General features: G+C 40.7%; 3 protein-coding genes across 3 annotated transcripts; all 3 read left to right on the forward strand.

Moving 5' to 3' along the window:
• The first annotated feature begins 382 nt into the window (after window positions 1-382).
• On the forward strand, window positions 383-893 carry LOC113353516 (allene oxide synthase-like). Its single transcript, XM_026597083.1, has one exon. The coding sequence runs from the start codon at window positions 401-403 to the stop codon at window positions 863-865; it is 465 nt and encodes a 154-aa protein (XP_026452868.1). The 5' UTR covers window positions 383-400; the 3' UTR covers window positions 866-893.
• Window positions 894-1,028: 135 nt separating this feature from the next.
• LOC113353515 (9-divinyl ether synthase-like) lies at window positions 1,029-1,945 on the forward strand. The gene has a single exon (XM_026597082.1). It carries the CDS (start codon window positions 1,050-1,052, stop codon window positions 1,662-1,664), a length of 615 nt encoding a protein of 204 aa, XP_026452867.1. The 5' UTR covers window positions 1,029-1,049; the 3' UTR covers window positions 1,665-1,945.
• A 10,941-nt stretch (window positions 1,946-12,886) lies between these two features.
• On the forward strand, window positions 12,887-14,496 carry LOC113353517 (allene oxide synthase 1, chloroplastic-like). Its single transcript, XM_026597084.1, has one exon. It carries the CDS (start codon window positions 12,943-12,945, stop codon window positions 14,386-14,388), a length of 1,446 nt encoding a protein of 481 aa, XP_026452869.1. The 5' UTR covers window positions 12,887-12,942; the 3' UTR covers window positions 14,389-14,496.
• Window positions 14,497-14,768: the final 272 nt, after the last annotated feature.

Raw genomic sequence — 14,768 nt, forward strand, 5'->3', positions numbered from 1 at the left:
CCGCCGCCTTCCAGAAACTAAACTTTGAACCCTTATATTTATTGTCTTTGTTTAAATAAATCGGGGCACTTGACCCCATATTCCATCCCTGATAACTTTTCTATAAATAGATCGTTAAGACCAAGAAAAGACTCGCAATATATGCACAAGTGTATTTATCTCTAGCCAGCTAATTCAGTTCATCCAAAACGTACTTTCAACTCTCAATCAAGCAACTTTAAAACAGCAACAATGGCGCATTTTGATGTTCCATCGTCGAAACTACCGTTAAAAAAATCCCTGGGGATTTGGGTCTCCCGATTATCGGTCCAATATCAGATCGTTACAACTACAATTACTTCCAAGGCCATGCAGAGTTCATCAAGTCTCATATGGAAGAATACAACTCAACATATTCCGAATGAACATTCTACCAGGAGAGTTTGTCAATGTTCCAGATCCTAAAGTCATTGTATTAGCGGATGCAGTTAGTTTTCCAATCCTTTTTGATCATTCAAAAGTCGAAAAGAAAGATCTCATTGTTGGTACTTATGTGCCATCAACTTCTTTCACCGGTGGGTATAAAGTTGGCGGTTATTTGGATCCTTCAGACGAAAAACATGGGAAACTTAAAGGTCTCTTTCTTGGTCTATTTGCATCTATACACCATAAGACTACTCCTGTATCTCAAACATATTTTGCTGCTCTTTTCGATAATCTTGAGTCCGATGTGGCTGCAAAAGGTCAAGCTAGCTTCAACACTTATAGTGATAACATGATTTTCGAACTACTTCTTCATGTTTATTACAATATCGATCCTGCCAAGCTGGGTAATAAAGGCTCGTCCATGATAAGGAAATGGTTGTTGTCCAGTTCCATCCAATAATAACTCTAGGGTTGCGCAAGTGGTTGAGTTGGATTGAAGACACTCTCTTGCATACTTTTCCATGTCCTTCATTTCTTGTGAAATCTGATTACCAAAAGATTTATGATGCTCGTCAACACCAGTTTTTGATGAAGCTAAGAAGCTTGGGTTATCAAAAGAAGAAACTTGTCATAATCTTGTTTTTATGTCCGGTGCCAATGCTTACGCTGGTTTGAGACCCCTTTTCCATGCTTTGATGAAATGGTTATATCTAGGAGGAGAAAAACTACACAAAGATCTTATTAACGAAATTAGGGAAACTGTTAAGTCTGAAGGCGGCGTTGTGACTCTCGCATCAATTGAGAAAATGAAGCTGACCAAATCTGTGATATTCGAAATTTTTAGGATGGAACCAGCTGCCCCGCATCAGTATGCCAGAGCTAGAGAAGATATGGTAATAAGCAGTCATGATGCTAGTTACCAAGTCAAGAAAGGTGAGGTTTTATTTGGATATCAACCGCTGGCTATGCGTGATCCTAAGATATTTGAGAATCCAAATGAGTTTATAGGGACAAGATTTCTTGGCGAAGAAGGAGAAAAGCTGCTGAAATATGCTTATTGGTCTAACGAACGTCAAACAGTTGATCCAATCGCCGATAATAAACAATGCGCTGGGAAAGATATCGTACTATTGTTAGCCAGACTTATGGTGGTAGAGTTTTTCCTACGCTACGACACATTCACAGCAGAGGTTGGAAAGAATTATACCGGATCTACAGTCACTGTTAAGACATTGATTAAAGCAACTAGTATCAATTGATTTGGTTCCACAAAATTTATACTTAAGATTTTTTGTTGTAGATGAGATCCCAAATATGTTGATCTATAACAACATATGTTGGGTCTCTTGTGTCCGATATATAGTCTCCGTTGTTGTTCTGCTGGGTGATAAAGAATGGCATCAAAATGTACGAATTGGGTGTGGGACTTGCTCATGTTTGCTTAGATTCTCCTTGAACTTGTATTGAATATTGAACTTTGTTATTTTGTTTTATCTTATGTATTGTTTCCAAAATGACGACGTTTATCATGTTTGCTTAATTAATGTACCGATGTGTTAAAAGTTTGCCAACCGAAACTGCAAATTCTGGAAGTATAATCTTTCGGCCCTTTAATGAGTGATATAGTTAGAATTAGTGTAACATATTTTCGAGACTGGAGTAGCTACTTAAGAAATGATGTTTTATGTTTTGGGCGAGGAAAAAAAATATCAAAATATGAAAATATCGTACCAATTTTACCAGTCTAAACCTCCATTTTGATGCCGCTAGGTTCATGATCATTAAGAACTTAGGAATTGGTTATTGTTAGAGAGGCGACTTTTCTAGAATGTAAGGTAATTAAGTGTAAGTGTTTGATTAGAAACACTTATTAATTAAATATGTATGACGTTAAATGATGTTACGTATGAACTGCAGATACATGCACACCAGTGTCTCATTTCGATTTTAGTACGTGATTAATCAATATGTATGACGTTAAATCATTAGTGTTGATAGATTAAGACAAGATTAAATATACGTTCCCCTAGATGACTTGACCTGCTCAAAATGAAGACGACTTTCAAAATCTTGCTAGATTCACCGAGTGCTTGATGTTCTCGGCCTGACAAACATTTTCCTGAATAGATCAAACATGAATACGTGCTCGGTGCTCCACGTCGGTTTCATATTTCATCAGGTCTGGACTTTCTGATGACGATTGTAGGTACGCAAAATAGGCTCGCCACGTGGTCGCACAGGAAGGCACGAAATAGATCTGAAGAATCTCACTCAAGGATATCATTCCCCAAGTATCCCGTCAGTGACTTGTCAAATCAAAAGTTATGTCGTTATTATTACTAACTGACGAAATGAAGTAAGAAAATCCATTTGCGAAATATTACTTTATGGCGAGGAAACTCACTTAAAATAATTTAAAACACAAAAGATCACTTGGAGTACCCAACAAGATACCATTCACGAAATCAGATAGGCGAAGTAAGGTTATTTGGCTGAAAAGATAACCTGCAAAGTCAGTAAATTATTGAGCAAGAAAAGAGACAGCTGTCCCGACAAGTTCCCAGAGGCGTCAGCGAAAGAAGGGGAGAAACTTTATGGAAAATGGTCTGGGCGAAATAAAAGGCTAACCCACGAGAACATGGTGACATTGGACGAAGTAAAATGAGCTGTTTTCCATTAGGGTTGGATGGTCTATAAATAGAGGCCCTTGGACAATGTAAAGGGGGTCGGATTTTGGGTAGGAATAGTCTTGCTTAGAGTGTGAGATTAGGGTTTCCTTTTATCCAAAAAACTTGTACTTTAATTTACCTTGAATGGTAGATCAATAAAGAATTTCTTATCCAAATTATCTATTATGTCTTACATCTGGTTAGTATCTTATTTGGGTGTACTACTGGATTTCCAGTAGTTACATTTTGGCGCTAGAAACAGGGAACTTAGATTGGGGATCCATCCTCATCTAAGAGTTTGAGAAAAGTTGAAATTCTTTTAAAGATCATAGAATTTAGAGATCTTGGCGAATTGTGTTTACAAGTTAGGGTTTTGTAGATCTCAAAAGGTTTGTTTATAATTAAGATTGGAGATCTAGGAAAGGGAATAATCTTTGGGTATTGCATCGTAAGGTTGGTTAGGTTTCAGAAGCAGACGTTGATTTGAAGATATCGAATCAAGGACTAGGTGATAGCCAAGACGCCGGATCGAACGAGGCACTTGACAGCAACGAGGAGAAGCAAACGTTTGGAGGCTAAAAGAGGAGGAAGAATGGAAAGGGGAGAAACATCGGTTGCAGGAGAAAGGCAAGGCATGAACCAACGGCAGAATGAAGAGGCCAGAGAAGATGACTTCAGAGAACTTCCGACACTGACACCACTGCAGGAGAAGAAATGACCCGCGAAGATATGGAGGAGAATATCGGTGAATAACATATGACGTTGGAACAGCTAAGGGAGACGCTTCGCCTCGAGAGGGAACGAGACTGGGATTTAGCGGAACAACAAACTAGGCTGATGAGACAAAACGCAATGTTAACGATAGAAAATCGCCAAATCAATGAGGAAAGAGCAGTTGACGTCACGAACTATGAAGAGATAACGATATCGTCGGAAGAAGATGAACGACGACAAAGGAGATATGCTTACGAGGACGACGGAGGAAAACGAAAAAGGACACAGCAAAGAGAAAGCAGCGAAGAAAGTAATCTAAGAAGAGCGTTGGAGATAATGAGATGGGAAGATCAAAGACGAAGATATGAAGAAGAAAGGAGACGAGAAGAGGAAAGGAGGAACGAAGATGAAAGAAGGTGAGAAGAGGAAAGGAAACACGATGTAAATCGGAGATACGAGGAAGAAGTAAGACGTCGGGAAGTAAGGCTTAGCGTGATGAGAGGCAATCATCACGAAGAAAGTGTAAGAAACTTGAATCAATAGGTCATGAATGAATTGCAGGATATGAGGACATTGATAAACAATTTTCGAAGAGGTGGAAGGGTGCAGTTGGCAGAGGCGATAGAGGAAGCTGACAAATCTCCATTGACCTACGAGATAATGTCTGCGGAAATTTATGAGTAATGTGTATTACCAACCTTTGAAAGCATATTAAGCGGGTCAGAAAGTGTTGTGCAGCACTTAAAACAGTACACTCTTTCATTGATGCAATGGGGACGAAACGATGCGGTACTCTGTAAGTATGTCCCTGCGAGCTTAACCGGAGAAGCGTTGGCTTGGTTTGATGGGCTACCATAAAGGTCGATCTCGTCATTTAAATACCTGCAGAGAATGTTCTTGACAACCTATATAAGTAACAACATGCTGAGGCCGCGGATCAAGACCCTATTCAACCTAAGGCGAAGATTTGCTGAGAGCTTGCTAGGACTGGTAAAAAGATGGAGGACAGTATGTAGCGAAATCGCAGGAAGAGTTGATGAGAAGAATTTTATCCTAGCCTTCTTGAACGCCTTAATCCTGACCGACCTGCTGTACACCCAAATATTCATAATCCGGAACTCCTTGACAATGAATGAACTAAGGGAGTATCAAGAGGAATACATAGCGTTGGAGGAGAAGCAGAGGAAAGTCAGCGAAGTAATACCGATCCCAGCAAAGGAAGGAAATTCAAGGCTATTACCAAGAACAGTGTATGTCGTGGAGGATGATCCGAAATATGAAAAAGGGGAGCCTTCAACCCCAATTCCTGCGAAACTTGTAGTTGTATCTATCGGAGATCAGGAATGGATCGATCAACAAATATATGAGGAGTCAAGACGAAAGAATTATGAGCCACGAAGTTATAGCACGGGATATCAGCAAAGAAACAGTCAATGACCTAGATTTGGAGAGCGAAGACTGAATGCACCGGTTTTTGAAGATGTAAAAATTCCTAGACTCAATACAATCGTGGAAAAGGTGTGGGAGGCGATAGTGTTGACGGAGGAGATCCCACCCCCACCAAATTTTGGAAGAGAACTACCTACAGGGAATAGGAGTCATGAGTTTTGCAGGTATCATCGTTTACATGGCATCACACGAATGACTGTCGAAACATCCGAAGAATTATACTCCGCCTAGTAGAACAGGGAAAACTCGCACATTTCTTGGAGAATTATGTACCTCCACCACCGCCCCCACCTCGTGACAATCAACCAGTATAACGAATTGAAATAGATCGGGGAACCCAAAATCTGAATTGTAATTCGATAATACATTCAACTAAGAGCATTAAAAATTTCCATGATAACATACTCAAGATGGTGCATAAAAGGGACTTTGAAGGAAATGAGATATTAAATATCGCGAAGAAGGAACCATTAGAAGAGTGGAAAAAGAGAGAGATAACGTTCTCAGCGAAAGACGCACCTGAAGGAGGAGCTTCACATACAGACCCCTTGGTTATAACCTTGAACTTTGGGAAATACTCAAAGTGGGAGGAAGACCAAGTCAAGAAGGAAAAGGTTTGGGAAATAGACAGGATCCTGGTGGATATGGGGAGCTCGGTTGACATGCGTTTAGAATCATGGGGTGCAAGGATTCTGACCTCGTGCCATCGACATACAACATATATGGGTTTAACGGGGTTGCATCAAAGCCAAAGGGAGAACTAGTCGTAAAAAAAAATGCGGACGAGTTGGAAACAAAAGTTACAGTATGCGGGATAGATACAGACTCGCCTTATAATGCTCCCATATGCAGGCCATGGATACACGGGATAAAAGGAGTTGCGTTGACATATCATCAGGCCGTACGATCCCCAATGCCAAGTGCAGTAGGAGAGATCAGAGGAGACCTGAAGGATGCGCGATAATGTAATGAAAAGGATGTCCATAACTACGATGAGAAACTAAGAAAAAAGATAAAACAAAAGAAGAAGGTGTATGAAGCAAAAAGGGCGGAGCAGCTGATGGTATTCACCATTGGGATAAGTGAATGGCAAACTACGTCCCAAAAGGATATAGAAGAGATAAGACGTTGGTTGCCAACGAAAAGGATCACAAGGGGACTACGGAGAAGCAAGGTCAGATTGAGATAAAGCAAAATGGAAAGACTAAGAAAGGGAAAATAGCAGAGGGAAGTGAAGCAGCAAAAAATGAGAAAGAAACTCCCCTCGCCAAGGAAAAACAAACCCCACGGGGTGGAGCAAAGGCAAATGTTACCAAATGCAAAAGGAAATTGATACCAGAGACTGAGGGAAACGTCTAAGGAAAGAAAGCACGAAGTTCAAGAAGCAGGCCGAAAGACACTTGCAAAGAAGACAAGGAGATGGAACGATTAAAATAAGAACTCTACCAAGAAAGGCGAAGGAAAGAAGACCTAGTAAGGGAACAGATAAGACTAGAAAGACAAAACGAGAAACTCATAGTCAAGAACAATCACCTAAAAGGAAAACAAGTGGAGCACAACACCTAAAGAGGAGAGGATTCTTCGGGAAGGAAATTTGCAGCTGAAGGGCATCAAGAATATTGGCGAAAAATGAAGGGGCGAGGAGAGCGAGATGAAAGCGAAGATTTAAAAAGAGCCATAAAAAATAGCAAGAGAGAATTCATAGAAAGGGAATATCGGGCCCAGAAATTAATAAGGACCAGTAAGCGAGGAACAACAAGCAATGTCCCGACTACCGGAAGAACATCTGGATTGCAAGGGTGGGCGGAAATGATGAACAAATGCGCGAGAAGTGAGCCTTGCAAGCCAGAAATAGCAGCGATATTCTCGTTGAAACAAAGGGAGAATGAAAGCTTGCGAAGTATTGTGGCGAGATGGAAAACGATTTTCGGTGAGCTGAAAGGAAGATTGTCAGAAGAAGATTTAGTGCGTTCGTTCATCTATGCGATATCAACAAGGCACCCTTTATTCTCGGTATTGTTCAGGATCGGGAACGAAGTAGGGATGAAGGAGTTGAAAAGGTATCAGTTTGAGCACATTCGCATAGAAGAAGAACACTAATAACCATGGAAGAACAGTAGAAACAAGAAGGTTGAACTTATTTTAATTTAAGCAATGTATCAGATTTAAATGATAACAATGATATTTCAGAATTTTGATGAATCAATTCAAGGATATGAATTCCCACGCTTATGAAGTAATCAAAACAAATAAAACCATAGCCCAGGCAAGTAAGACCTCGTATTAGGAGGCAAATAAGACTCACGAAGTAAACAGTTTCTAGGGAAACTTAAAACCTTCGCCTAGGAAGGCTGAGAATCCACGGCGTGCACCCTAGTTCGCACTAGAAGTGCAAGAGGAAAGACCTAACGCACGTTGTGAATAACTCTCAGAGGAATAAGCTAGGGGAAGCTTAAAATATAGAAGAAGAGAAGTTAAAATTGTTGTTGAATTGGAGTTCCATCAGTGACTATTATCTCATGGACATCACCACCATCTTCGCCAAGGTCAGCACCAATATCCGCATTAGGATCTGAGGGTTGTCCAAAAAATCTTGTAGAAGCAAGGGCATACTTGGGCTCTTCCTCTTCGACATTTTCCTCCTTGGTCTTCTGCTCCTCGTCACCTCCATCAAACCTCTCTTCTTCGCCTGAGACGGTTCTATCGTCGACTGGCTACTCATCTTCAGAGAAAATCTCTAGAGGAAAAATGGTATAAGGAATACCATGCTCGTCGCAGAAATTGTTGAAGAGGGATACCAGGTATTTCTAAGTATTCTTACGAGATAATTTCGCCACTTTTGCGGAATCCTCCGTCATGTCGTCGATATCAGCATTCAAATCCTTAACATCGTTTCTAAGGTGAGAAACCTCGTTGCGAGACTCATCCCTTTCATGGGAAAAGTGAAGGATCTGATTCTTGTAGCGCTCTTCGGATTCTACAAAGACGCAATGAAATTTGAACAGAAACTTGAAATCTGATTTGACCATAACTACACGCCGCACCTAAAACTACCTTCCATTTGTAAGATAATAGTATTCAAAGTCTCTTGGATATCATAATACAAATGATCCAGTATGGAGACTTGTAGATTCGACTCTCGGAGCTGAACGCATAACTCGTGATATGAATCGTCCCAACCTTTACCATGACCGGACTTTGAAGTATCTTTGTTAGGATGAATGAAGAGGGTACCCTTGCTATTGCGAAGATCAACATACTTGGCTTGAGAAGAATATTTAACGTATTTTGGGCGCGAGGAGACTTCTAGCTGAGCTTGGAGAAACTCCACCTTTTTCTTCAAACAATCAATCTTCGCAAACCAGTAACTATGCTGCGAGATTTACGAAGGTGAACCATAACTTGGTTCTTCTTATTGATTGCATGTTCCTTATACTCCTCCAATATCTTAATTAAAGATAATGACGAGGAGTGCAGATTCCTCGAAGTGGTGAGAGAGTTATTGACTCGCTGGAGCTCTAGCTTGAGGCGTTCATTCTCGTCATGAAGATGATGATTCAATTCCTCGTTACGAGAGAAATCGATAGACAAATTATCCACTTGCGAGAAAAGATTTTCGACTTTCTCATTCAGAATCTCATTTTCGGTCACATAGCAATCATTCTGAGTTGAGATGTTCAGTTTTTCAGAGCGAATGTCTTCAAGTGAGGCAGACGCTTCAGAAGCATCCATTTAATGTTTCATGCATCGATCTTGACGAAATACGAAATAAGAAAATAACAAACATAAATAGAAAGGCAAGAAATGGATCTACGAGGGGAAGAACTTACTCTGAAGCTTCTCCACCTTCTTGTCTAGCTTGCTGAGTATTCTTTCTCTTCGTTAATCTCCTTCGTCAAAGCCTTGATTGAGCATCATCCTTCTTCATTTTCTCGTGGACAAGTCTAATCTCCACTAAGCTGGCCATGTGATGATTGACTTCCTGCGAACCGACAAGCTGGAATTTAGAAACGAATCTCTAAATGCTATGAAAACGCGATGAAAAAAGTATAAAGGGCTCACCAGATTCATTAGAGCAGAATGTTGTTGAAGAGTCAGATTCATTGAGGCGTTCAGCAGTACGGATGAATCTTGAAAAAGGAAGTCGTCATCACTAAAAGTCACCAAAGATTAAAGGGCACGAGACCTCTTGGCCGTATCCTCGCGAGCCTTGTGGTAAATGCCTTGTAGAAACTTCATGTCTGTATCGTAAAGAGGATTAGACATCACAGACGAAATCGTTTGCTTCCCTTTGTTACAAGGGGGAGGTTCCTTTGGGGATTCCTCGAGTTGCACGACCAAAGGAGGAGGAAAGGGAGGATAAGCAATTTTTGGAGAAGTAGTTGTATGGGGGCGAGAAGACTGGTGCTTAGGAGGAGCAGGATGAGTTGGAGGAACAACAGAACTCCTAACCGCTGTCAAACCATCCAAGTCCAAGGTCTTACGCTTCCTTTGAGGCTCGCCAGAAGAGGGGGCATCGGAGGAACCAATCTGCGAAATAATGATTTCAAAACAATTAGGGGATGACATGACTATAATACACGAAATGAAAACTTTCAGCGAGTTAAAGATACCTGAACTAAAGGGGAAGGCGGATTATGACGATCACGTATTTTCCGTCCCTTAGTTGGATCGGAAGCAGGCTGCTTAACAAAGGGAATATCATCCTGCGAAGAGTAAGGGGTTAGAATCTAAGGTTACATCGCGAAAAAGAAGGTAACGTGCGAAGTGGATACCTGTTTAGGAGATTCAACAGTAACATCCCTTTCCTTGCGATCCTTGAGAAGACCAGCAGCAGGCATTTCATACTGAGTAAAAGAGAAAAGAAATGTGCGAACGTACAAAGCTCAAAGCAGGATGGAGGCCTAAGAGACAAAAAAAGTATCTCATCTGGCAGAGACCATCGAAACTTCCAAGGATCGCATCCGGCGAGATAACAATGCTTGGGTAGAGGACCCTTGCGAGGAATCCTTTTCTCATCAACACCCCAGACTAAGGGCCCCCTACCACCAGAGGAAACATCATCCAATCCTCGTCACAAGAAGAGCAAAGTCGGTCATCTCGCCACGGTTTGAGAGGATCCACGTCTAAAGGAAGAGCTTTGGACGGGACATAGATGGTATTCCGGATGAGTTCAATACCCCATTCCTGATACTTTCTCATGCTTGTAAACCTAGTGGAATAGTTATCCATGAAGAAGTCTACATTATAGTCACGAGAATCGTACTCCTCAGCCGCCAGCGGAACTTGCGAAGTGTCATTCTCTGAGCGAATCATAAATTTGTTGGAGATGCGAATTGCATTGCTGGAAAGCCCCACACTGAAGCTTGTTCAGAATATCGAGGAAGAAAGGGTTAGAAGGGTTGTAGAGGGGAAAAGACAACCCGGCTCTTAACTGACCAACGGTGATGATCATCTTGTTAGCAGACCAAATATCGGACTGAATCCATCTATAATTCAGTTTCATGTCTTGAGTTGCAGAGATAGGAGGATTTATAGAAGAATTGACGGCGGGGGTCAAAGTTAAACCTACCTTTTGAAAGTCGGCTTCGAATTCCTCAAGGGTTTTGAGCGGAGTAGGTGTTGAAACTTTCTTTGGAGCCATGAAGACAAAAGAAAAGCAGAAAATTGAAAGAAAAGTAGGGTAACAATAATGGCGGAAGCAGGGGCAGGAGCAGTAAATACGTAAACAAAGAAGAAGAGGAAGAAAAAACCCAAAACCGGGTTAAAACGAGATATTTATAACATAAAAAAGGTAACTGGCAAAAGAAGGTTATCGACACGTTCGAGGAATTCTGACCGATAGCAGCCGGTTAACGAGAGAACGTGGCCACTTGGAAACAAAAGGGTGGAGAACGTGGCGGCCAAGAAATTTCGAAGCGGTTCTTATTCCATTCTCGTATGACTCGAACCGAACAAGAAAAGGCAAAATGTAGGTACACAAAATAGGCTCGCCACGTGGTCGCATAGGAAGGTACAAAATAGGTCTAAAGAATCTCACTCAAGGATCTTGTATCATTCCCCAAGTATCCCGTCAGTGACTTGTCAAATCAAAAGTCAGGGTCGTCATTATTACTAACTGACGAAATGAAGTAAGAAAATCCATTTTCGAAATAGTACTTTATGGCGAGGAAACTCACTTAAAAGAATTTAAAACACAAAAAATCACTTGGAGTACCCAACAAGATACCATTCACGAAATCATATAGGCGAAGTAAGGTTACTTGGCTGAAATGATAACCTGCGAAGTCAGTAAATTATTGAGCAAGAAAAGAGACGGTTGTCCCGACAAGTTCCCAAAGGCGTCAATGAAGAAGGGGAGAAACTTTATGGAAAATGGTATGGGCGAAATAAAAGGCTAACCCACGAGAACATGGTGACATTGGACGAAGTAAAATTAGCTGTTTTCCATTAGGATTGGTCTATAAATAGAGGCCCTTGGGCAATGTAACGGGGTCGGATTTTGGGTAGGAATAGTCTTGCTTAGAGTGTGAGATTAGGGTTTCCTTGTATCCAAAACTTGTACTTTCATTTACTTTGAATGATTAATCAATAAAGAATTTCTTATCCAAAATATCTATTATGTCTTAGATCGATTAGTATCTTAGTTGGGTGTACTGCTGGATTTCCAGTAGTTACAACGATAGTGCTCTATTTCAACTTGCAATCCTGTTCCGTTGATCCTTTTTACGATAAAACTGAAAAGAAAAAAGTTGGGCAATTAGACCTGACTTGGCAAAGGGCGGACAAGGCCTTTAAATTATATTTAGGCAGCCATTACTGAATTTGATATCTCTCAAGTTGGAACTTTGATCGGACGTCTGGTTGGTGTCTCACCAGTATAAGAAGGTTTCAAAGCCATTTTTATCACCTTTATGCTCTATACCAAAGACACTTCAGCACATTCTTTCTGTTTCTTCTTTCATGTTGAGATTATTAGTCCCACATTGTCTGGGCATCTAAGATCCTACGGTTTATAATTTCTTAGGACCTCTCCACTCATTTCCGATTGGTTTTGAGTTGGATGCCCGTATTCTAACATGGTATCAGAGCAGGTTATTTGCGACGAGTCATTTGACCGCGCCTTTACTCCGCGTCACCCAATTTAATTGTCCACGTGTTAGACCCAACGAGGCTACACGTGAGGGGGCATGTTGAGATTATCAGTCTCACATTATCTGGACATCTAAGATCCTGCGGTTTGTAATCTCTTAGGACCTCTCACTCATTGCCGATTGGTTTTGAGTTGGATGGCCGTATTCTAACATTTGAATTATTGTTTGTTTGCTTGAAAACACATCACCCACCTAGATAGTATCAAGAAAAATTATTAACAATATAAAGGACAGTTCCTAATTTATAACATGTGTGTTTAAGATTTATTTGTACGTACAAATCAACAAATGTAAAGGAGGAATGGTTGACCTACAAGCATAGAAGAGTTCTCCCTTCCAAAGCCGCCCCATGGGATAAACCAAACGTTCAAAACTTCAATTTTAACGCAACAAGAGGGGTACTTGGCTGGCTCCAATGCTCCATCCCAGATAACTAAGTCGATCTATAAATAAATCATTAAGAAGAAGACAAGACTCACAAGTGTGTTCATCTCTAGCTAGCTAATTCAGCCAGAAGTATTTTCTACCTCAGGCAACTCTAAACAACTACAATGGCTTTTAAGGATGATCGATCATCAGAACTACCCTTAAAAGAGATCCCCGGAGATTTAGGTCTCCCAGTTCTTGGTCCAATATCAGATCGTTATCATTACAATTACTTCCAAGGTCATGCCGAGTTCATCAAGTCTCATACGGAAGAATACAATTCAACTGTTTTTCGAATGAACCTTCTTTTAGCTGAGCTTATCAATGTTCCAGACCCTAAAGTCATTGTTCTGGCTGATGCAGTTAGTTTTCCTATTCTTTTCGATCATTCAAAAGTATGGAAGAAAGACGTTCTTATAGGTAATTATGTGCCCTCAACTTCTTTCACCGGTGGGTATAAAGTCAGTGCTTATTTGGATCCCTCGGATGAAAAGCATGGGAAACTTAAAAGTCTTTATCTCGACCTATTTGCATCTATACACCATAAAACCATTCAGGTATCTCAAACATGTTTCACTGCTCTTTTCGATAACCTCGAAATGGATGTAGCCGTAAAAGGTGAAGCTAATTTCAATACTTACAGTGATGACATGGCTTTCAATTTACTTCTTCGTGTTTTCTTCGATATCGACCCTACAAATCTTGGTAACAAAGGTCCGACAATGATGAGAAAATGGTTGACTATACAATTTCATACGATATTGACTCTGGGGTTACCCAAGTGGTTGAGTTGGGTTGAAGATGCTCTCTTCCATAGCTTTCCATGTCCCTCATTTCTTGTGAAATCTGATTATCAAAAGATTTATGATGTTGTTTACGCTTCATCTACACCGATTTTTGATGAAGCCAAGAAGCTTGGGTTATCAAAAGAGGAAACTTGTCATAATCTTGTTTTTATGTCCGGTGCCAATGCTTACGCTGGTTTGAGACCCCTTTTTCGTGCTGTGATGAAGTGGTTATATCTAGGAGGGGAGAAATTACACAAAGATCTTGTTGACGAAATTAGAGCGGTTGTTAAATCCGAAGGCGGAGTTGTAACTATAGCAGCACTTGAGAAAATGCCGCTTACCAAATCAGTGGTATTCGAAATTCTTAGGATGGAACCGTCTGCTCCGCATCAGTACGCAAGAGCCAGAGAAGATATGGTAATAAGTAGTCACGCTGCCAGTTATCAGGTCAAGAAAGGTGAGGTTCTATTTGGATATCTGCCTTTGGCTATTCGGGATCCTAAGATATTCGAGAATCCAAATGAGTTTATAGGGACTAGATTTATGGGTGAAGAAGGTGAAAAATTGCTCAAGTATGGTAATTGGTTTAACGAGCGTCAGACTGTTGATCCCATCCCCGAGAATAAACAATGCGCCGGGAAGAACATCGCCCTATTGTTATCCAGACTTACGGTGGTAGAGTTTTTCCTACGTTACGACACGTTCACGGCAGAGATTGGGAAGAATTATACTGGATCTACTGTCACTGTTAAGACATTGATTAAAGCAACTAGTAGTAATTGATTTGGTTATAGTACATAATTTACAGCATTATGATTGTTTGTTGTTGGTCGATGGTCTCAGTTGTTATTCCACTGGGTGATAAATAATGGCATTAAATGTCATTTTGGGTGTGGGTGTAGGTGTGGGCGTGGACTTGGTCTTGTTTACTTAGATTCTCTTTGGATTTTTTATCATTGGATTTTGTATTTGCTTTCTTTATTATGTTTTGATTTTTTTAATTCAAAATTACGAGGATCGTGTCTTAGGCCTATTCCTATGTGTATGGCAAAAAAATGTTGTTTGACATACCAGGCGGCACTATGGGAAAACTATTGAGCGACAGAGCTTTTAGCGGTCGATATTCTTAATAACACCAACGATAAAGACTTTATCGCTGGCGT

The sequence above is a fragment of the Papaver somniferum genome, chromosome 2 (genome assembly GCF_003573695.1).
Source record: "Papaver somniferum cultivar HN1 chromosome 2, ASM357369v1, whole genome shotgun sequence".
Lineage (NCBI taxonomy): Eukaryota > Viridiplantae > Streptophyta > Magnoliopsida > Ranunculales > Papaveraceae > Papaver > Papaver somniferum.